Raw genomic sequence first — 23,359 nt, forward strand, 5'->3', positions numbered from 1 at the left:
TAACCTTCTCATGACTTATTTATTAACCCTCTTTTTAAACAGCATAGTCACGAGTTGCGAGTTAGGCAGTGTGAGGGTGCTGGGCTTAATCACCCCCGTTTGGAGCGCGACTAACAGAGGTTTAACTAGGACCCTTAGAATAAAAAGATCCTTATTTGATTTTCTATTTTAGTGTCTGCTTATCAAGTTGAACTTTTTTTTTTAGTTTTCACAACTTGAAACAACTTGAAGCATATTATATATGCGAAAGACGATACGGACTTGTCGCAGCTTATATGTGCTTCAAGTTACCAGACATTGGTCCTTTCATTGTATATGATCTAAGGATAACGCATTAAATGTAACCTAGACTTGATAGTATAATTGGTTGTACATCTTAAAAGTAACTATAGGTAGTATTAATGATTTATCAGCATGCGTTGGCCCCATGTTAGTTATCCATGCTTATCAATTAATGCAGATCTCATTTAGCAATGAAAGTTTTAACATTAGAGTGATTATTATTATTTGGAACCAACTACACATTCAAGTGAAACGATAACTATACAGCAACATTTTTTTATTAATTTTTTAAGCTTCATGTTTTGTGAAAATTCTGGGAAGATGTCTAGATTTGATGCAACTTAATAATGTATTGGAATAATTTTATTTTGGAATTTTTGAAGCATTATCTGGATGATAAATTCTCCCCCCTTCCTCCACCAATAACAGACACCATTAAAATAACTATAATTATTAGAGGTTCTATTATAATCTATAGGTAGTTAAAATAAACAATTTGGAGTTTTTTTGTTGCATCGGAAACAATGCAGTGGGTTGAGAAATACGTGTGTATGTGAAGCTAGGATTCGTCGCTAAACACCCAGGTGGTCACCCATCCGGATGCTAGCTACGCCGGCCGATGATTGACACCCTTTAGGGACTTCAGCCAATCACCGTACCACACCAAGCCCCAACTGCATTCTTCTTATTTTGTACCAATTGTATATTACATATTATTTTGTATGCCAATTTGATTGTAAGTAAACCGTGCACTATGGCTAACAGCATCTTTTGTGGACGTCACGGTTTGGTTCGAGTAACACGTGTGTTTGTGGAGCTAGGATTCGTCGCTAAACACCCAGGTGGTCACCCATCCGGAAGCTAGCAACGCCAGACGATCATTGACACCCATTAGGGACTTCGACCAATCACCGCGCCACACCAAGCCACAACTGTATTTCTTATTATTTCGTATTAATTATTAATACATATTATTATTTATATTATTATATATCTTATTGATACCCGAGGCATAAGCTTACAAATACCTTAACATATACACAAGTAAAAGAGTATCCGTACCTATTACACACCAGTTTCCGGTTTATTTTTTTAAATTATTTTTTTTTAACCTTGTTTTATTTAGATAATAATTAAAATACGTATTTTACTAGAAATATTACCTTAAGTTTACGTAATAATTTAGTAGTAATAATCTAATAGAAAATTTGCCAATACTTGACATACAATTTAAATAACTAAAAGTGATACTTTTTTCAAGAGAAAATTCATCATCTCCGCAGATAGTACTTCACTCCAATATTAAAGATTTGGATTAGTTAAAAACTTAAATATTACAAGTAGTTGTTTCTAATCTTGTAACACCATTTTTATTTCTTAGAGTAATGCACCAACTACCAATATAATGTTATCATTCATTCAAGTTGAACAATGTGCTGTGATTAATTTATTATTAGGTATATCTAATATCTAAAATCTTTCAATTTTTATTAAACATGTTATATGTTTTTATAGCATATTTAGTAATTATTTACACATTAAAGCAATATTTATTTTATTAGTAGGGTAATATGATTTCCAAGTACATACTCGATTAATAAACTTCATCGAAAAAATAATTAAAACCGAATACTGCAGAAGTGCCATACCTACTATTGGAGCAGAATTAAATAATTAAATAAATAAATAATAATTAAATATTAGTGTTAACTCGACAAACATTTATTTTAATACAAGAAATAATGACCATGACAATATACTGTTTAAAGTTTATATGAGTGGAGTAGAGGAACAACATGTTTGGCTGTAGGACTACACACAGTCACAACTAGAAATACATATAACTCAATAAGTTAAAGCCCAAATTTGGCAAAAGTATGGCACTTTTACGACAATGAGGGGTATTTTTCTTAAATTTAATATTTGTGGGTATTTTTTACATCAATATATATATTTTGCTTTTTTTTAAAAAAAATTTCATATACTTTTTTTTGAACTTCAAATTGAAATGTTCGCTTTAATTGTCTTTTACTTTCACAATTCATTAAAATTTTGTTTTGGTCAATTTTTAGTGATTTATGGAGAATTTTGAATTTTTTTAGGACTTGATTGTATGTTATTTTGTCATTAACGTCCTATCTATCTAATTTTATATTATATTAATATATTTTATTTTAAAATATTAATAGGTAGTAACAACATACCATATAGGGTTGGTTCTGACAATCTGACACGTGGTTCAAAGAAATAAAACAAACAGTGGTCCGACATAGAAATATGTCTTTATTATTGCAGAAAATAATAACTGCAACTACAAAACACAACTTGTTCAACTTGATGATACTATTGAGAGGGTTTTGCAAATTTATGTTTAGCAAAACCAACCATTATTAAAGTAACAATATATGGTTGGTTCTGTTAAACACACATTAATTGCTTTGTTGTGCGTGGGACACAGAGAAAAAACAAACAGTGCTCTGACATATCCTACCGATCTTTTTATTCTATCCCATAAGTCAAGGTTTTCAACCTATAACTAAGTAGTTTTTCAGCTAATTGGTCGAGTTTCCTTTGCAATTCAAGAACCTTTCCTACGTATTCGGTATGGTATTGTTAACTTAACTATTCTACCTCCACACTTTCTATTCTTCCCCCCTTCCCCTCCACCATATTCCCTTCCTATTCCCCTTCTTCGCCCCTCTTCCCCAACCCTATTTACCCCCCCTCTCTCTCTCTCTCTTTCTCTCTCCCTTCTCTCAAAAAATACTCGCAATAAATTAGAGTTAGATAATATGTAGTAGTTTACGATTTTGAAGGATATAAGAACGCATGTGTGTATAAATTACACTATTTTTAAAGATACCTTTGATAGTATATAAATATATTTTTCATAAGCCCGCGTTAGGTGGGATAGTTAATGGTTAGGATATTTATATTATATATCATATTAGGCAGTTTATCACTCAGTGATATTTTTTTTAAAGTGTACAAGGTTTTACGTAACCAGCGGCATAATTGGATAAAAGTCTAGAATTGGAAAATAATTTACTCACCAAAATTAAATCACTGCCCCCCTCCCCCAAGAGATAGTCTTAAAACTATTCATATTTTAGTTTAGAAATAAATTGTAAGTAGTAGGTACTGAGCACCCATATTGTCAAATAATATTAAGAACCTACATACGAGTTCATTAATAATGTTGTCCAAGATGTGAATTTAATGATATAAAATCATTGTATGCACTATACGTCTATACAGAAAACGATTCTGAATGAAGACGGTCTATATATAATACAACGGAACTCCGTTTTCAATTTTCAATCCTTAGCTATAAAAGTTGAACATTTTATTGCATTTTCATTGATTTTTTGGATAAATTTTGTCAACATTTGAAATTTTAATGCTAATAAAACAAAATCGTGCATAAGTTTTTTTTGAATAAGTTTCAACTGCTATTATCAAAATAAATCAAGAGCCTTGTATTAAATTTTCAAGCTTTTTGACCCAATAAATAAAATTTTATTGACATTTATAAAAAAAAAAACTAAATAAATGTAAAACTAAAAATGTCCGTAAACAGCTCAAAACCCGTTAAAAAAATTTTTTAATTTTTACCAAGTATATTGATGAAATAAACATGGTGTAAATTTCAAGTGTCTACAGTTATTCGTTTTTGAATTACAACAAAATAAGAAAATCGCTACATGAGAAATCGAGTGAAAATTGTATGGTCTTGTACTCTTGTATAAACATTCGGTGAAAAATTCATGTATCTACGGTTATTTGTTTTACAGTAACAGCAAACAACAAAATCGTTTTTATCAAATTGTCAAAAACTGATTTTGAGTGAAAATTCCCGTTATTCCTTATTAAGACTTAAACTTAAAACTAATTGGAATTTTAAATTTTTACCTCCTTAATGCACCAACTAGATTCACTTTCTCATCGAACAAGATACTGAAGTTGAAAATCGAATCATTATATCGACTATTTATCGTATAGACGCGAAAAGAAACGCATCATTGTACAATTTATAAAATGAAACTATATTAATAAGTATATTAAATATTATTTACTCATATTTCATATTCGATGAGACGATGAATAATAAATTGTAACCAACGAATAATTTAATGAATTTATTTAATGTGATTATTGCGGTAACATAATGAACAATGTTTTGCCCGTGAAGTTGACCCTTCAACTATGTTCAACTATTTCATTGAGTATTGACGCCACTGTACGTCAATATGATATAGATATTAGGTGGCAGGTGAGCAATAAAAGTTATGTTGTTATGTACAACTATAATATAATGTAATATAAATAAATAATACAACAATAACATATATGTTACACTAAATGAATATTTTCAAATAACTTCAAACTTTGAATTTGGAAAAAATTATCAGTTATAAATTAAAATTGTGTCTTTGATTTATAACTTATATTTATAACTTATCACTTATAACTTGTATTTCTATTTATTAAACCGAAAAGTATGTCTAAACCATGTACCTCATAGAAAGAGTCAAAGAGACCTACTTAAGTTATAATTATAATATTATTCTACGACCGGTGAAAAAATAAACGACGACGGCGAGCGGCGTTTGTATTATTTTATCTTGTGTTTTATGCATTTTGAACTCAGAAATAAAATACGCATCTACTATACACATCTTAGGTAGCATAAGTTTTCGTGATATCAAATATTTAAAAAAAGTAAATATAAGCCCCAAAAGGAAATAAAAACAAACTTAATTACCTACTTCGAACATTGACGCTTTCAGGCTTCTGTGGAACCCGTGCGATATTGTGTGTGCGCTGAGGAATAAATCAGATACCTACAACTAAACTTAAATCTGAAAATATTGTGATTTATTATGAAAAAAAAAACATTACGGAAGACGGAACGCAGTATGTTTATTGTTCATGTTTGCTTTGGTAACTGAAATTTTAGAATCATTAATCGTCTACGTCTTCTGCAACTAATCTGGAAATCACCATGGATATGTCGACCGTCAATATGATAAAACCGAAGATATAATATGTCATAATACAAATGTTTATATCAAAGGGGTCCGTCTTTTTGAGTTGTTCATTGAGTTAATGAAATGTGATATAACATTAATCAAAACATAGTTTAAAATTTAAAATTTTTATCATAACAATATATAAAGTCCCTTCACAGCTTCACATTCATCGAATCAAATAAGCTCTAAATTATATTGCTCACATCATATCCTCTCCCGAAAACTCAACATTACCATTCTTAATTCAAAATCGTTTTGCAAGTATATTTTGTTCCAATTCCAACCTAAAAAAAAACCACTGGGTTTGAGAATATTGAATGAAATGTCGTTTACCAATATTGATCCAAATTTAATTATCAAATGTGAATGCAGTGTGGTGCCTCCTTCGAGGGTTTCAACCTTTCTTGTGGACACCTGCAGATTATAGTCAAAAAGAAACGGTAAATATTGTATAGAAAAATGTTTTCAATGAAATCATGGACTCTTATCCGTCTAGTCCACAAATCTATACAGACGCCTCCAAAACAAACTCAGGTGATAGCTATCATAAACGGCGATCAATCCATATCGTACAAACTAGCAGACCATAACAGCATTTATAAGGCGGAATACATTGCACTCCTGGAGGGAGTCCTGCGTCTAGCCATTCAACTACCCCATTCGACCATTAACATTTGTACAGATTCGCTCAGCGCTCTTCACAATCTGAAATATAATTTGCACTCAAGCATTCTAGCTATTAAAATAAGCAACATCATTGAAAAAGTCAACAAGAACATACGGTTTATATGGACACCATGTCATTGTGAAATATATGGCAATGAGAAAGCTGACAAAGTAGCTTGTGAAGCAGTTAATAACCCTCTGACCGAAATACGCACATACTCCTCACTCATAGACATCAATAGGAATGTCAGCACCTTTTGTACCGATTTATAGGAATTCGAATGGCGGCGTAGGTACATCCAATAACAAATTAAGAGAAATAAAAAATACTACAACGTTTTCAACCGTCGAAAAAGCAAGAGAGAGCCGGCGGGCGACGACACGACTTAAAGACCAGATAGAAGCGTTGGTCTGGGAGGGCCGGAGGGGAGATATCATCGGTTCGCCTTTAGGTAAAAGTACCTAGTGGCGGCAAACAGGGTCCAAGTTCGAACATTACTATAAGGTACTTATTTATAGTATAGCTATAATACTAATAGAAAATTAAATGACTTATTGTAACACATACTATGAAATAGAGGTAGAAATGGAGAATACTTTATTATTGAATGGCACCCATCTACTCATTGACAAGGTAAACTGAAAAGCCTGATTTACAGCGGAGCAACTTCCCAGCTTTATAAAATAATTTAATGTTTGGCAAATTACGCTATTTGTGGTTGGTTGGTCATAATAATATCCATATATTTTATTATTCATTCGTTATTCAATTCATCCAAGTCACCCCACCCCTTAGAATTTTTCGCCGAACTTTGAGCTTTTTGTGATTGTGGGGTAGAGTTTAAATATTATAACATTATTAAACATTTATGTATACTAATATACTAAAAATAACAATTATTGAATTTTCCCGGAAATATTAACTTCCGAGTACTGATCTGCTGTAGTATGACTAGTATGCACAGCACTATTTATATATACCTATTTAATTGTATAAATATGTTATTATTCTGCGAAGTAAATATGTCTTCGTCGAGAGCCAGCGTATTTTGTACTTTACGCGCTCGGGAATAAAAATTATGCACTTACGTCAACCGGGTAGCAAATTGTCCATGTCAGTAAATTCTAAGTTTAAAACTCAAAAGTTAAATATGTAAGCCTAAAAGAATATAGGTCATCAACTATAGTATACATCGATAACTCATAGTATACATCGACTCTTCGGGTAATATACTAATATATAGCTGGAGGGTCATATCTAGAGTGCAGGCACCGGTATCGAGGAACCAGTGGCGTACACAGCTATTTTCAAGGGGGGGGGGCTTACATATAAAAAATTGTATACATATATATATTATACATTGATAAATCAAAATAATATGTTGTTTAACTAATATTTATTTTCATTATAAAACAATGTCTATTTTCCTGGGTTTTTGTCCCAACTCATCAATGACTTCTTCAGGAGTTAAATTTATATCACGGTATACCGAAAACATGGTCAATCCATTTAATCTGTCCTGTGTAAATAATTATTTTTCAGTTTAAAACATAATGTTATAATATAATGGAGTATAATTTGGAATATCCCATATCTAATAATAATTATTATTAAATAATAACTTCGGTGACGACGGTCTTCTCACCGTGCATTTTTAATCGAAACTCGATTGTGACGGTAACACTGAAATTCCCTTAATTTAATTTTGTATTTATTTTTATTAGTACTATTAATTTTTTTTTTAAATTGTCATCATTTTTATTATACATTTTTACTTAATTACGTAAACTGAAAAAATACTAAAGGGGGGGGGAGGTGTTGAACACCCCCCCGTGTGTACGCCACTGCGAGGAACTGCTTTTTTCATCAAACTCCGAACTGAAAAGATCGAGATATTTTATTAAAATTACTTGAGGAGAATGAAATATGAGAGAACATTTTAAGTTCAAATTTGGACAAAATTAAATATTAACCAAAAGAATAACGATGTTAGTCATTTAATTGTAATTTGGTGCCAAAACAGCCAAATTTCACATAAGTTTATTGTTTATTTAATATTTTTCCAGCATCATTGATAATTTAAGAAAAGTAAGTAATAACAATATAAAATATCCTAGACTGACATACCGTCTCCGCTCATAAGTCATAATCGTTTTTCGTATGCAATGATAATATCATATTGAAATATTGAATGCAAATTTAATACCATCCATTACAGCGACCTTCTTGACACCTGCTGTACAGCAGAGCGACATCCACTTACCCATTTTATTTTTGTTTTATTTCGTAACATCACAATAATAAAAACATAAAAAAAGATATTTGATAATCATATTATGTTCCAAACAATTCATCACTATTAGAAAATTTAAATGTAATTAATACAAATTATTGACGTTACCTAAACGGCTATACATATAGTTAATGAATTAAAGAATAAGAAATGGAGGCATATTTGTGTTGCTTAATTTCGATGAAATCAAACATAAACTCGTCTTATATTTGCAATGACACATTATTTTAAATTAAAATATTTCCTGCGTCTTCTATCTTAATCGGCAACCGATAAATAGCCTAGAGTGATCCGGCTCTAATACAGGGTGGACCAACCTTTTGTAGTTGGAGGACCAATTTACACATTTATATCAATACAATATAGAGCCGCCAAAAGAAAAGCAATATTATTCTTATTCTTATTCATATTTTATTTTAAGATTAGATTACTTAAATATATTTGGAATTCGGATTTTTAATAATCAATATGATGGTTAACATTGTTTATCAGAATCCAATTTTTCAATATTAATCAAACACCTTATGGTGATTACTAATTAATATGATGCACAATATTATTATTATTGTTAGTCTGCTCTCACCACCTTTTTATTAATTTTTTTATCACATTCATAAACACTTTAAAATTATTAAATATATTTACTACATGTTTGTTGCTCTATAGGATCAAAAAAAAAAAAAAAGGCTGAAGGCTACATTCAGTCTACGGTTTGGACCACCTTGCCTTAACATAATATGCCAGTGTCAAGTTTCTACACCAAAATTACAGATATTATTTTATTATATTGTATTTTCAAGCATAATTTTTCTTTTAAACTTATATTTTATATTATTAGTGTAACATCTAGATGTTTGAACTTGTTTATGTATACTATGTACATTGTCAGGTTACTCATATCCATATTATGTTATTGAGACAATGTTAAAATGTAATTACTTACTAACTTGTATACTATTAATTATTTACAGATGTTGTTCATCAGTTCTCACTAACATTACACTATTTTATAACCATATTTATATGAAATAATTATGGTGAGTAAATCAATTAATATACTGAAAAGACTTTCAATTACACGAGTAAAAATATTTTCTATAATGTTTTAATTTTCAAATACATTTTTTTGTACACCTAATATTGTTTTTTATTCTACATAATGACATAAATAAATAACTATTAATCATAGCCCATTAAAAAAGCTTCAGCATATGCAAGTTCGAAATCAACTGCTTTTCCTCTAATTCTTCTCCCGATAGGTTCTAAATCTGCATAACAACGGTCAAATACTTTCTCGACTGCTTCTTTTGCTTGTTCATAGGTGACATCTCTAACGGCCAACACAGAAATAGTGGCTTTATGTTTTACACAGTCCTAAATAAAATTAACAATAAAATGTATTAAAAATGTAAAATACAAGACCAAGAAAATATAGTTTAAAATGAATCTACAGATATGATAATCTTGTTTATTTAGAATTTTGTAATTGGTATTCTATTAAACTTATAAAATATAATTATTATCTTGTTTTTAATTTTACAATATTTATGGACTCAAGTTAAAGAATAAAATATTATAACTTATAAGGTACAAGTCTGTGTAATTTCTAAACATGTCTATGTTATACCAAACTAAGACTCTCAATAAAAAGGCAATACATAACATAAATTTTTTAAATGGCGAGTAATTTATTTTAATTTTTGAAAGTAAAAAAGTACTAAGAACATATTATATACAAATAATATATGATAAATAAAATTTAAAGAAAACTCAAATACCTAAGTCCTTAGTTAATAATATATATAAACAATTTAACAAAAGCCATAATACCAAATGTTTATGATTATTTGCAATTGCCTATCACATACATCAATTATCAAGATTTACTGTAATGTAATGATTTTTAATTCTCACTTGATGTTTTTTTCTAAAATTAAATATTGATGAATGCCCTTCGAGAATAGACGATACAAGTCCACAATGAGTCAAATTTGCTGCTCTGATTTCTGTACAAGCTAAATGCTCAATATTCCGAAAGTCTAATTTACGTGTACAATTGTCAAACATGTGTATGAGCTCATGTGTGAGCACTCCCTGTACGGTACCCTTTGATGTAGCTGTGTTTTGACATATAACAACCTGATTTAAACAACAAAAAAAATAAGAAATGTAAAAAAATAATAATTATTATTTTATACTTGATTCATAATTGGATCATATCCCCCATGGACGCTCGTATCACATAGTTCACATGCAATATGACGAGATGGGTTGACTTCGCTGAAAATATGAAAATAATTCATTGTGATAATAATACCAACAATAATGCTTACTGTGCTGTAACATTACTATACTCAAGTTAAGAACCATACTCAGCGGCAAACCAATTTTGGTCAGGTATCAGTTTGGCAACACCCATTTTGTCACCCTCACCTAATCAACCAGCTATACAACTTGCCATCTAAGAACATCACGGCCCAGGAGCTGTGGAGTATGGCTATTTAGGCTTGAATAGAATATAACATTTTTACTAACTAGGACAAAGGGTAATTTAGAGGCCATTCACTATCATTAGTCATTACCTACCTTTGTTACAGTTTTACAGATACAATATAATAAGATTAAATTATTTATTTTATAACCACTTTCAAGAAAACCTTAATTGTGAGTAAATTCACTCAGCTACCCATTACATTTTATAGGTTTCCTTTATTGTTGTATAAAATATGGGGTTTTAATGTTTCATAGCTATTTTCCAAATGCATGCAAAAAAAAACCGGGATATCAATTTACCAATCTAAGTTAGCAGATACTTTATAAATACAAGACTGTAAGATAAATAGATTTAAAATAATAATTTAGTAAACTATTTTACCACAACAATAACATTACTAAATTAGTTAAATCAAAAAGTTATCAATAGCATGACTCATTCAATAGTACATTTTAATTTCATAATAATTAATTTAAATTATTTAATAAACAGATAAACTTTATTTAATTAATCTAAAATAGTCAATTATTTTGAGACCATATTGGAAGGTAATAAACAATAATATAAAGAACAACAAATTATTAAACAAGTAGATTATAATGTTTTGGAGTTTTGGATAGTATTATGTTTAGATTTAATTCCTTTATAATAATTTTTAAGTTTTTAACTTAAAATATTGATTTAAAATAAAAAAGGCCAATATTTACTGTGAAGTATATATTTATTAGAGCAAAAAATTTAAATGGAGTTTATTATTAATTATAAAGTCATAAGTGTATTAACTTCATATTTTATGTGCACGTCTGCCCTGTGGCGCTAATTCCCAAGTGCCGGAGGGACACTTAGGTACCCTTACGAAATAATTTGGAGGTGGGTTTATGTGTACTTATATGGTGAATCTTATTGTAACCGGTAATGGTTATATAATTACATTTGAATACATGTAATATTGTATTATTTATTCATTATGACTCATAATGATATTAATGAACTCCAGGTCCAACAGCCCCCCCCCCCTTGGGGTGGCGCTGCCTACCTCCGTCACTTTAAAGAGCATTTAACTACACTATAATCAATTATTATATAAAGATGTCACCACTCACCAACCAGATCTGCGCAATGCACCCATCATGATCTTTACCAAAGGACCTGGTAAATATAAAATATAAATGCAGTTATATTTAATAATGTTTAATACATTTGAATAAATATAAAATATTGTATCATACATACTTTTGTTTAAACAGTAAGCCACTTTTCTTTCGCACTTGACTCTTTCCAAGTTTTCATTTCCACGTCCTTGAAACAAAATATTTTTTAATTTTGGTTTATAGGTACCTCTTCTCTCGGGGAATAAATCAAATCCCCATCCGTCATAGTTATCTGCGGACTGTGGGGTTGTTTGGTCTTTGTTTTCTTTGCCTTCGGCCATGAGTGTTATCTAATGCATAACATTATTTTTTACAAAGAAAAATAAGTAATGACAATAAGTAGAGTATATTTTACAATTGTATGTAGTTTACCTACTTAAATAACACTAAAACGGAATAAAAAGACGTACTGTACGTACAAATCTTTCAATATAACATATAATTATTGTTGACAACCATTACACTAAATTAGTCACTAAAATACTAAATGATTGAATACTAGTATACTACAATATTAAATATAGTAAATTGTTGATTTAAATTTTAACTTTTTAAAACACATGTAATTCGTTGATAATTTTCTTATCACACCGACTGAATCGTATCTGATAAAAGTTATCATTTTAGTTTCATGATAACCATAATATAAGACCGTATTTTAAACCATACACTTATAATATAATATTATATATTTATATCTATGGTTTAAACTTTAAACATAGAAGTAAGAACAAACGCTGGTCTATAATGACACTGTCGAGTGTCGATTGATAGACCTTGAATAAAAGTCAAAACTATGTACGTTTATATTATAGTCGTGGTTTATGTAGCACTGACTGAGATAGTACCACAGAATTTATAGGTGAAATTTCACCATGAACTAAGATATATCTTAGTTCATGAATTTCACCTATTCTATGATAGTACTATCAAAAATTAAAAATCATAATGATAAATTACATTTAGATATGTCAATAAAAAATAAAATCTGCTACTATACTATTTATGGCCTATTAGTTATTACAATTATTTACAACCGACAAATGATTATTATTTGCGCCATGATATTACAATTTCATTTCGGTTTGATGATCAGAAAGTGCAGATCCATCACATTTGTGCCGGTGTGTCCGATTTTCAGTAGATCGTCACCACCGCAATCGAATGACGAATAAAACCCGTAGCTGTCGTTGTTGTCGACATACTGCGAAGGGTCTAGGCCTCGGGACAACGCCACGTCCTCGAGTGCCGGGTAACCGAACGCCCCGCACGCATCGGTAGGGCCATCTATGCCGTCTGTTCCGCCGCTGAAGAACAGCACGTCGAACCGATCGTCACGACGTCTCGCCACCCCCAAGGCCAAAGCCACCCTCAGCGCCAACTCTTGGTTTCTGCCGCCCAGGCCACTACCCTGGACCATGACCGTGGGCTCGCCGCCGCTGAGTATGCACAAGCCACGGCCTTCGGACGACGCTTCGACGACGCTGTTCGTCAAGCCCTCGACGTCCACACCGCTACCACTGACTATTGACGACGACGTTATCTTCAGTTGGTCTTTGCGTTTCTCGTCCATTACGCCCGTGTACAGGCCACACACGTACTCTACGAGATCTGAATAAAACTTCGACACCAGAGCCACGTCACCGCGGAGCGAAGACGTCAAAAGTACGGCCTTGAAGTCTCGGCTGACATACTCGACGCCCGCCAGTAACGCGACGACGTTGTTGCCGATCACGTGATTGTGGACTCTGTCGAACCGCGCCAAGGTGCCGTTGAACGATTCGTTACGCAAGAGCGCATCGACGACGGTCTTGGGCATCTTATCGCGCAGACCGAAACGGTCGACGATCCCAATGGGCAGATAGTCGGGATCCTCATTGGGCACGGTGGGTCCGCTGGCGATGGCGGTCAACGGGTCGCCCACGACGTCAGACAGGATCAGGGAGATCACGGTACACTCCTCCTGGACCAACCCGATTAGTCTGCCCCCCTTGACCCGGGACAGTGCTTTCCTCACGGTATTCAGCTGTTCGATGGATGCACCGCCCGACGACAACAGGTTGGTGGCGAGAATTTTGTCCCGGAGGGGCACGGTTGGCGAACACAACAGTGCGGAACCCCCGCCCGATATCAGTACGATCAGCAAATCGTGCCTCCCCAGACGGGCTAATGTACTTGTGATGCGATCGGTGTTTTCCACCGACTGTTTGTCGGGCATGTTGTTCTTGGCTGCCTCCATGACGCACACTCTGGAGTTCTCCAGCAAGGAGGGCCTTCGAGTCCCGAACGGAACGCTCACTACGGCCTCCTTAAGACGGCCATTAAGTACGTTCTCCACTTCTAGTGCCATGTTCAGCACAGCTTTACCGAAACCGACCACGTAAACGTCGCCAAGCACGCTGTACGCCGAAGAGTCGTCATTGACGTAAAGCTTTTTCGAATCGAATCTCAGTGTGTTTCTGACGATGTTTCTGGGCGACACCGATTTAACGCATTCTTCAAAAACCTTCACAACGTATTTCTTCATTTTCGCCAAACGATCGTTTTCTGCACACATAATTTGCAACCCTGTGAAAAACGCGATCGAAATGTTGACAAAAATAATATTACTCAATAGATAATTTTGTATTATTTTCAGTATAGGAAAAATATACTAAATTCACTCACCGCGACGATGGTAAATTTTCCGTCTCAGAGCCTGATCGCTTTCATCGGGTATTCGTTCTCAACTGCGACAAGACTGAGTACGTGCATGATGACATATTACAATAACCGCAACTCCATCATTGCAATAATAAATAATAATTGAACTAAATATAAATCCGATTATCGCATATTTGTATAGAATTATTATAAACCGGACATAATAATATTTAAGACGGGCCATTAATTCGATAACGACGTATCATCGTTATCAAAAACGTTCATCGGTAGAATTCGTTCGAAATACTACTACATCGCCATTTTATATTCTTCTATTATATGCTTGATTCAAGTTCTGAGAGAGAAAGTTTGATAGACAATAACATGAATGTTTCAATTTGATCTAAGTTAAAACAATTGTATAAAGTACACGGCAGTACAGCACCTTTTTAGATGTTGTATTCGCTGTTAAACGGCGTTCGTGTATTAATTTTTTCCGATTTTCGTTAATTTCTTAGATAAGTACCTTCTTTTTGAACGTGTTCTAATATTTTAAAAATAACAATATTTTACTGTTTTATTCGTCATGGATTAAATTTTTTCAACCACGGGGGGCTAGGCTATAAAAAGTACGAAAATAATGTGGACAAATAGTTTATCTGAAACGAACCTTAGATGTTGTCTGAAGTATTGCAGGCTAAAAAAGGGTTCTGCAAAAATACATGTCCAATACAATTTTTTTTTAGCTGTAATGCAAGTCAGACACAATATGTTCTGATATTTTATACGCTCATGGGACTTAAGACGATTTTTTTTTAAGAAAGAGTGAAAGACCATGCCTCCTTCAATTCAAGTACTGCAACATATCAGAAATTAGATTACTAAAGAAGAGTTAAATGCAAAAACTGAATTGATTTAAATGTTGGGAATGGTCTATGAATTTATAAATAAAATAAAAAAGCAACTATAAAACATCACAATAAATAAGAAATAAAATAGTCAATGATACAATATTATAAATATAATAATTATTATAATTTTACCATTTTCCTTAAACATGATGTTAGAAAAAAATTGGAATTTTTATAAACACTTGACTTGACTTGGTTTACAATATTATTTTATCATTTATTTACCTAGATATATTTACAAAGTACAATGTTAAAAAATTAAACAATTACAACTAACATGTGCATTGGTATTGTATTAATTAATTCTCAAAAAATACAACGCAGCAGAATGTTGCTTGGATAAATTTTAAAATAAAAATTACTACATATTATATTAGGATGGAATAATATAAGGGTTAAAAACATGATGCTTAACAAAAAGATAGGTTAAAAACAATTATTAGCTAGTTGTAAAATTAGAAAAAAACAAATAATAATAATAATAATAATAATTAGAGAATGTAACACTTAATGCAAAGTTAGTGGTTACAACATTTAGAAAGCATATTATATTTAACAAAGTTAAAATTAAATTGATATATATTAATTTTTAAGATTCTTGACATACATAAACACATTGATTAAAATAGCTCAACTTTGAAATATTTAAAAAATTTATATGATTTTTTAGGTAGAGAATTACAAACATTTGAGATATTAAAGATATAACGTACAACCATTTTTAGTTATTTTAATTTTTATACCAATTATATTTTATAGCTAAGCTATAAATTACAATGATTACCTTTTTTTACAACAAAAACTAAAAAACGTATAATTTAATTGTTGAAAGAGGAATAATAATAAAATGAAATTTTTTGGTTTTTTGTTCAAATAATACTAAAATAAACAAAATCCACTGCATATGTCCAAATTAAATTGATAGATTGTTACCAAACAAATTATTCTATACATAAATGAAAATTCTTCAACCTCGAAAATCATTAGTTAAAAGAAGAAGAAATAATAATAAATAATATATTTGAAATTTAAATTTAACAGGTACATAACATGTAAAATTATAATTAATTGTAATCAATAGTTTAGTATGTGATCTATGCTTTGCTGGTATAGTTATATATAAATGTATTTTACTTTTACTAACAAAACATAGTGAGTATATAATAATTCAAGTAATATTAAATGTACATATTAAGATAAATAGATCTAAAAAAAATGTATATGGATGCAACTAAGGTATTTCAGTTTCTATCTAGTTTGCCTATGAGTTCATCACAAAGATTAGTTAGCTCAGCGTTTTCCACGTCTTTCCTATCTAATGACTCTTGTAATGACCTGACTTTCACCTCCAAGCGTTTGTTCATTATTCTCATTTTTGAAGTTTCTGCCTCAAATGATCTCTCCTTATCATTTATTTCTTCAGTGGCTCTAAGTAAATACATTCATAATAATTATACAATTTAGTAATTAAAAATGACAACAATTTCAAAAACTTTTATATTATTACTTATTCATTTGTTCAGTGGCATGTATTTTTAACCTCATGTATTTGTCTTCATACTTTTTGAGAGATTCTTCAAATTCTTTAATACAGTTTTTATATTTTGTTTCATTTTCTTTCATTGCTTCTATTACTTGCTTTGAGGAATTATATTTTCTATGAAAAAAATACATGATTGTATGTTAAATAAAACAAATTGCACTTATTTAAGAAAATGTTTTATGTAATACCAACATTTAACACATCTAAACTAGTATTGTATACTTATTTATTATTATCTAAATAGTTTTCCTCAAAAATAATACTAATTAATAAGTATAATAGATTAGTAATAAACCTCTATACCTTTAAAAAAACTATTAAATAAAAGCCATATTATAATAAAATACAAAACTTATTTAACTGTAAATGTTATCTTACAAAAAACTAATAAGGTCCTATTATAAAAAAAAACCAGACCTCTTAATCATTTAGGGCTAGGATTTTAATAACCTAAGTCGAGCGTCTCTAAACTACGGCGTGCAGCCCACATCTGAGACAGTGAATAAATTTTAACCGGCTCTCTGAAGTGAAAAAGTAAAATAAGTAATGTAAGAACATTTAAAATCTCCCAAATTATTATGTAAACATTCATTTTTAATTTATTAGTTAGAAATTATAAGTGTTTATATAATTATAGGGTACTATTTGGCCTAAGTTATCACAAAAAAGCATTAAATGTATGCCATAGATATAAAAGAAAACTAGAAAAAATATGTCATTGCATCAGAAATCCTATAACTATTATTTGAGTACCTAACACAAACCTCAATAATTAAACACGGATTAGCTTGTGTTAGTATACAATTTTACATAATGTAGTTAGAAAGCAAATAAACCATACTCGTGAACATCATTGAATGCCATTTCTGAATTTTGTAGGTGACGTTCCATTTTTGCTCTTTCTTCTTCAATATACGCAATACGCGCTTCATATTCTTTATGAACATCTTCTTTTTTAGAGACCATATCAGAAATAGTTTTTTCATACTCTCCAATCACAGTACTATACATAAATATATAAATTAATCAAATTATAATGCTAATATACAAACTTTATTAATTAATTATGAAAGACATATTATTATATTAATATATGTATTGAAATTATATGTACCTTAATTGATCTTTGCTTTTAGTTACTGATATCAATGAGTTGGTCAAGTTTTTAATTTTTTCTTTGTCAGCAATACATTCATTCTTTAGGTTTTTGATTTCACATTCCAACTTTTCTATTTTATCCTATGCACAAATAAGTAATAGTTATTATAATAGGTGAAGCTATAGATAGGCGAGTCCTACAGAATATGCCAGATTGGTTCTGCTGGCAGGCCTATACATTTTTTATAATACATAATATACAATTATATTAATAGGTAGTAGTGAGTAATAAAATAATAATCTCAATTTTCACCATAAACTGAAGTTTAAGGTTAACTTAAAAATTATTTTGATTTATAAAAAAAAATATTTATTTTACAAACTTGGTAAAATTTGTCTCTGTCATTAGGTTTGGAATTGGAACTGTTACTGATTTTATCATCTTTGGTAATAGACTGATTCATTTTGCTGTCTGAAATCTAAAAATAAAAAATATATATAAGATCAACTGCTTAATAACTATTTATTTATCATCACTTTGAGAAATAAAAATATTATTTATTTTTAATAAGGTTACATACGTTCAGAGATTTGTTAGAACCACTAGATTGTGGAGAACTAGACAATAATGTTTTATCTGGGACTAGCACATTTTCAATTGCTTCTTTCCTGAGTCATAAAAATATAAATGTCAGATTATACATATTTTGTATTAACATTGAATAAATTGTTTTTATTTAACAGTGGACTAAGTATTAATTAAATAAAAAATCAGACATTATTTTTTGATTTAAAACAATAGTCAATAATAAATATTTTAATTTTGGATTATACACAATAGAAATAACAATTTAAGAAAATAGGCATGATTTGGAGACACTAAAAATTCATAAATTTGCTAAAAATAAAGTGACAAATGTTCTGTTAGTATGCAATAGGATTGACATTTTTACATCTCTTTAAATAATTGAAGATTATAAAATTATAATAAACACAACATGTTTACTCACCGAGCATTAGATGCCTCATTAGATTTTTTAACAATAGGGTCAAACGCTACATATAAAGATTTTCTGGAAATAGTTAACCTTCTAATATCCTCTTCATTTAACGATCTCACAGATTCAAGGGCTTCTAGATTATCAAAATTATACCCAGCAGATGAATTGAAACCTATCAACAAAAAAATAACTTAACTATAATAGGCATTAATAGAATGATATTTTACAATATTTTTCCAATCATTATGGTTTATTTCTATTTTTATACTAATACATACATTATTTTGTGAAAGTAAGTATTAAAATTTAATCTCCTGAAATCGTATTCAAATGATTTAAATAGGTCAACTAAAATAAATTACTTGATATAATCACAAAACCTAGTAACAAAGTCAACCACTTTACTTACTACATCAGTACAAATATTACCTTTAAAAAGTTATCTGTTATTGATATTTCAACATAATAAGTAATAACATAACATACACAATTAGTATCTAAAATTAAATATACAAAATATGTATATGACTACATAAATACAATTTTAATTGTAACAATAGTAAGTACAATTACCTTCAGCTATCACAGGTCCTGCTTCACTAGAATTTTTGATTTCAGTATCAAAAATATTTGACTGGAAAATAAAAATAAAAGTAACAATTAGTTTGATGTATAATATTATGAAGATTTATAAGAGATTAGAAGTTCAACAAAATTTAATTATTTTTACCATTAAAATGTGTGCAATAATTATAAACAGATTAAAATTGGATATTACAGTTTATTATTGCAATAATTTATAGATAGATTTGGCATTTATTGTATTTGTTATTATAAAAGCTAAAAATAACAAATTCAATAAAACTATGTAGAATATATATTAACCATAAGACTTTACTACTAGACAAGCAATGAGTGTATGCAAAGCGTAACAATATAAAGAGCGCATTTTGGTTACTCGATTACTAGTACGAACGGTAGTGCATGGTAGCAAGATAAAAAATATAGGCATACAAAGTACTGTATTATTTCATAAAGATAGCCTACATCACTGTGATATGTTGTTACACCGCTCATAATGCAATTGTTATGTACAGTTTTTATCTGATAATATAAGGTCTATGATTTTAATAATATAATTATATCTCTTTTAACAGATTTAATGATTTCTACCAACTTAAAAGAAAAAATTGTTTGTATTCTAGATGTGGAAATAATTTGTCTATTATTAATTGTTCTTGTTAATACTTCATAGTTAATACTAATTAGGTACTAATCATACCTGGAATTTTGTTTCTGATTCTAAACCATCCATTAGCAAAATATTTAGTTTCTGTGCAGAATTGTTCAAGTCTGGATTTAATTGATGTGATATGTCTTCTGATGATTTGTTTGAGAAAGAATGTGGAGTTAAATTATGAGAAGAATCTTCAAAATCAGAGCTAACTAAATCCAAGTTCACTGATGTTAAATTTTCATGTATTGATTCAATATTACTGCCCGAGTCATTAATGTCTTCGTTGCATATAGTTGATGAAAAGTCTAAACTATCCAACTGTTGGTTTTCAACAGAATCTGTAACAAATGACCTGTAAATAGAACTGTCGTTTGAAGTTACAGGCCTACCGCTATCTGAATCGGCTGAATCTGGACGTTCTTTTAGATCAAAATCTTCTTCAATCACTATACTATCAGGCCTGATCCTTGACACTTGTGGAGTAGCTAAAGCCAGACGTTCTAATTTGTTTGTGAGCTGAGAAACGTTAAAACCACCCAATGACACATCACCTAAATATTCTTCATGGCTACTGAAAATATTGTCTGAACCATCTGTAATATTTTTTTTTGTATGAATACTTATTATTTGTAGAACAATAAAAATTTTTAATTTTAACCATTTTTTATGACTGTCTTGTCTTGAAATGAACTGTTTGATGATTCTGTTCCATTTGGAAGATTAGGCTGCAATAAATGAACACAATTACTATTATACCACATATTTACTTAATAGTTTATAACATAGCACAACTACAACACAATATATTATCACAAATTATTACATTTTATTACAATCTTATGAAACTTGCTAAGAAGGAAGAATACTTTACTTCAAACAATAATTGAAAAATAAGTACCATCATTATTCAAAATTTAGTTGTAGTCATACAATGTTTTTTTAATATTTTTAGTGATTTTATTGTATAATAATACATATACAACTTAAATACTGATAGTAGTGTTCAATAGATACAAATAATTTGGTATTAATAGCATCTTAATTTGTAAATGTAAAATCAATGAATTTTTAATGGAACACTGAAGTTCTTTGTGTGAGATCATGAATAAAAAAAGGTGTATCCGCCTACATGATAAAGTCGGACAAGTATGGAATATTTTTGCCACATCATTACTACTGATATGTCATCATAGGGTGAACATCTTATGATACATAAAATACTATACTTTAATATTTATCTTATTCACATAATGTATATTTGTAGGTATCAGTAAAATGTATGATTATATTGTAAACAACAAACTCTATGTGAAACTTCATATACTATATAGGTAAATAACACTAGTACAGATTAAAGTACTGTCGACAAATCGCAGAGTCTGACCCGACACCATTTCGAGTACAATGTAAACATAATATTATTATAATTAAAAGGTGCTACATATTTATATATATCTTTATAAGCTTTGCAATATTACAGCCGTAATACAATTTCTCCTTAACCTTACCTTTTGACACCGGAGTTGACATAATCCTAGCCCTATTTGGCGTTGCAGCATTTAACAAAAACAACATATAATGGCAACAGATATTAAGTAAGCGAAATCAATAACAACAATTTACCTGATTTTCTTGGTCGAGCATCATACCATTCCTTGTTGTCGTGGTAATAGGTAGTAAATTTCTGAAATTGAAGAATATAATTTCCGCAGCGAGAAGCGATCAACTGCGAAATGCACACAATAATTGTTAATCACAAAACAAAATAACGGGGCTAACAACTAACATTAGTCACTAATCCACAATAACAATATCATATTATATTATTGTCGTCGTCGTGATGATAAAAAGTGCTAACTGTAGTGTTGTCGTAGTAGTAGGCAGTGGAGCAGACGATGAAAGTTGACTAAAGCAAACGTTATCAACGGACGTATCAGTAGAACCGTTAGGTAACATCGCGGTTCAAACCGTACGCACACTCGGTTACCGACTGACCGCAGAACAATGGCCTGGTCGTAATATCACAGAATATATTTAGAACAATATAGGTAGGTACAAAAATTCATGATAAAACAATATACTATTTAGTAATTATTATTACCATAGACCTTATACTAGTTTAATTAAATAGTTAAATAATTGCTAGATCATGCACAAATATACAATCAAGCAAATTAAATTAAATTTGATAACAATATCATTATAATATAATATTTATATTAAAAATATTAAATGTAAACAATTTTAGTTGTATTTCTATAATGACAAAACACCATTGTCCATTTTAATGTCGAAAAAAAACTTAAAAACATAAAAATATTAATTGATAGGTAGTCATATAATATGTTCTTCAAGTTAGAACGTACCCAAATCCCAATCCAATGTCTTTAATAAAAACCTACAACAGTTTGCAAAAGCGTTTAAGAAATAAAAGGGCGTTATACCTATATATGTTGTCTCCGTCTTACAAGTGCGTACTGCGTAACATACCAAATTTTAAGTTCAGAAGATCACGTTTAGCTAACAGTTTAAAAATTAGAGTGAACTGACCTCTCATTAAAATGAAAGGTAAGATTATTATAGATTATTATTTATTATTTTCATTGGCTTTTTATTATATTTTAATTTTTAAGAGAGTTATGAGTATTTAAAAATTGTAAATTGTTTGTACAACTTAAAATACTCATAATTCTCTTTAAAATTTAAATATAATAAAAGCCCATAAACAGCTCTGCGTAATAATATTACCTTAATTTTAATAAGAGGTCAATTCACTCTAATGTTTAAGCTAACCGAGCTAAACATGATCTGCTAGACGTTCAATTTGATATGTTACGCTCTGGTAAGATTGAGGCAATACATGTGGGTGTAATGTCCTCTTAACGTTTAAATTTCAGTGTTAACAACCGACAAAGTTTTATAACGCGGGTTATAACAATTATTATTTGATTTTAGAATCTGAGTGGAGTGATGAATGTATATTTTGTACAACAATTATTTTTTTTA

The 23,359-nt window shown here is 30.1% G+C and overlaps 3 protein-coding genes across 6 annotated transcripts; all 3 read right to left on the bottom strand.

Annotated features, from left to right (window-relative positions):
- Nucleotides 1–9,396: 9,396 nt before the first annotated feature.
- LOC111040389 (mitochondrial inner membrane protease ATP23 homolog) lies at nucleotides 9,397–13,077 on the bottom strand. Of its 3 annotated transcripts, none has more exons than XM_022324290.1 (6): nucleotides 12,297–12,750; nucleotides 12,003–12,210; nucleotides 11,873–11,918; nucleotides 10,474–10,555; nucleotides 10,190–10,414; nucleotides 9,397–9,649 (listed from the first exon to the last, which is right to left on the bottom strand). In XM_022324290.1, exons 2-6 carry the CDS (start codon nucleotides 12,199–12,201, stop codon nucleotides 9,455–9,457), a joined length of 747 nt encoding a protein of 248 aa, XP_022179982.1. In that variant the 5' UTR covers nucleotides 12,202–12,210; nucleotides 12,297–12,750; the 3' UTR covers nucleotides 9,397–9,454. The 3 variants fall into 3 exon arrangements, with proteins under 3 accessions (XP_022179982.1, XP_022179983.1, XP_022179981.1); XM_022324291.1 differs by lacking the exon at nucleotides 12,297–12,750 and adding an exon at nucleotides 12,992–13,077 and having other exon boundaries at nucleotides 9,455–9,649; XM_022324289.1 differs by having other exon boundaries at nucleotides 9,455–9,649; nucleotides 12,293–12,752.
- LOC111040388 (glycerate kinase) lies at nucleotides 12,838–15,554 on the bottom strand. The gene is made up of 2 exons (XM_022324288.1): nucleotides 14,588–15,554; nucleotides 12,838–14,488 (listed from the first exon to the last, which is right to left on the bottom strand). Exon 2 carries the CDS (start codon nucleotides 14,475–14,477, stop codon nucleotides 12,996–12,998), a length of 1,482 nt encoding a protein of 493 aa, XP_022179980.1. The 5' UTR covers nucleotides 14,478–14,488; nucleotides 14,588–15,554; the 3' UTR covers nucleotides 12,838–12,995.
- A 111-nt stretch (nucleotides 15,555–15,665) lies between these two features.
- LOC111040387 (dentin sialophosphoprotein-like) lies at nucleotides 15,666–22,325 on the bottom strand. Of its 2 annotated transcripts, none has more exons than XM_022324287.1 (12): nucleotides 21,977–22,325; nucleotides 21,012–21,078; nucleotides 20,743–20,946; nucleotides 20,399–20,691; nucleotides 19,690–19,750; nucleotides 19,126–19,288; nucleotides 18,697–18,784; nucleotides 18,499–18,594; nucleotides 18,132–18,256; nucleotides 17,859–18,020; nucleotides 16,982–17,131; nucleotides 15,666–16,902 (listed from the first exon to the last, which is right to left on the bottom strand). In XM_022324287.1, exons 1-12 carry the CDS (start codon nucleotides 21,998–22,000, stop codon nucleotides 16,716–16,718), a joined length of 1,620 nt encoding a protein of 539 aa, XP_022179979.1. In that variant the 5' UTR covers nucleotides 22,001–22,325; the 3' UTR covers nucleotides 15,666–16,715. The 2 variants fall into 2 exon arrangements, with proteins under 2 accessions (XP_022179979.1, XP_022179978.1); XM_022324286.1 differs by having other exon boundaries at nucleotides 20,399–20,946; nucleotides 21,977–22,079; nucleotides 22,140–22,324.
- Between the last annotated feature and the right edge of the window lie 1,034 nt (nucleotides 22,326–23,359).

The sequence above is a fragment of the Myzus persicae genome, unplaced genomic scaffold (assembly GCF_001856785.1).
Source record: "Myzus persicae strain clone G006 unplaced genomic scaffold, MPER_G0061.0, whole genome shotgun sequence".
Taxonomy (NCBI): domain Eukaryota; kingdom Metazoa; phylum Arthropoda; class Insecta; order Hemiptera; family Aphididae; genus Myzus; species Myzus persicae.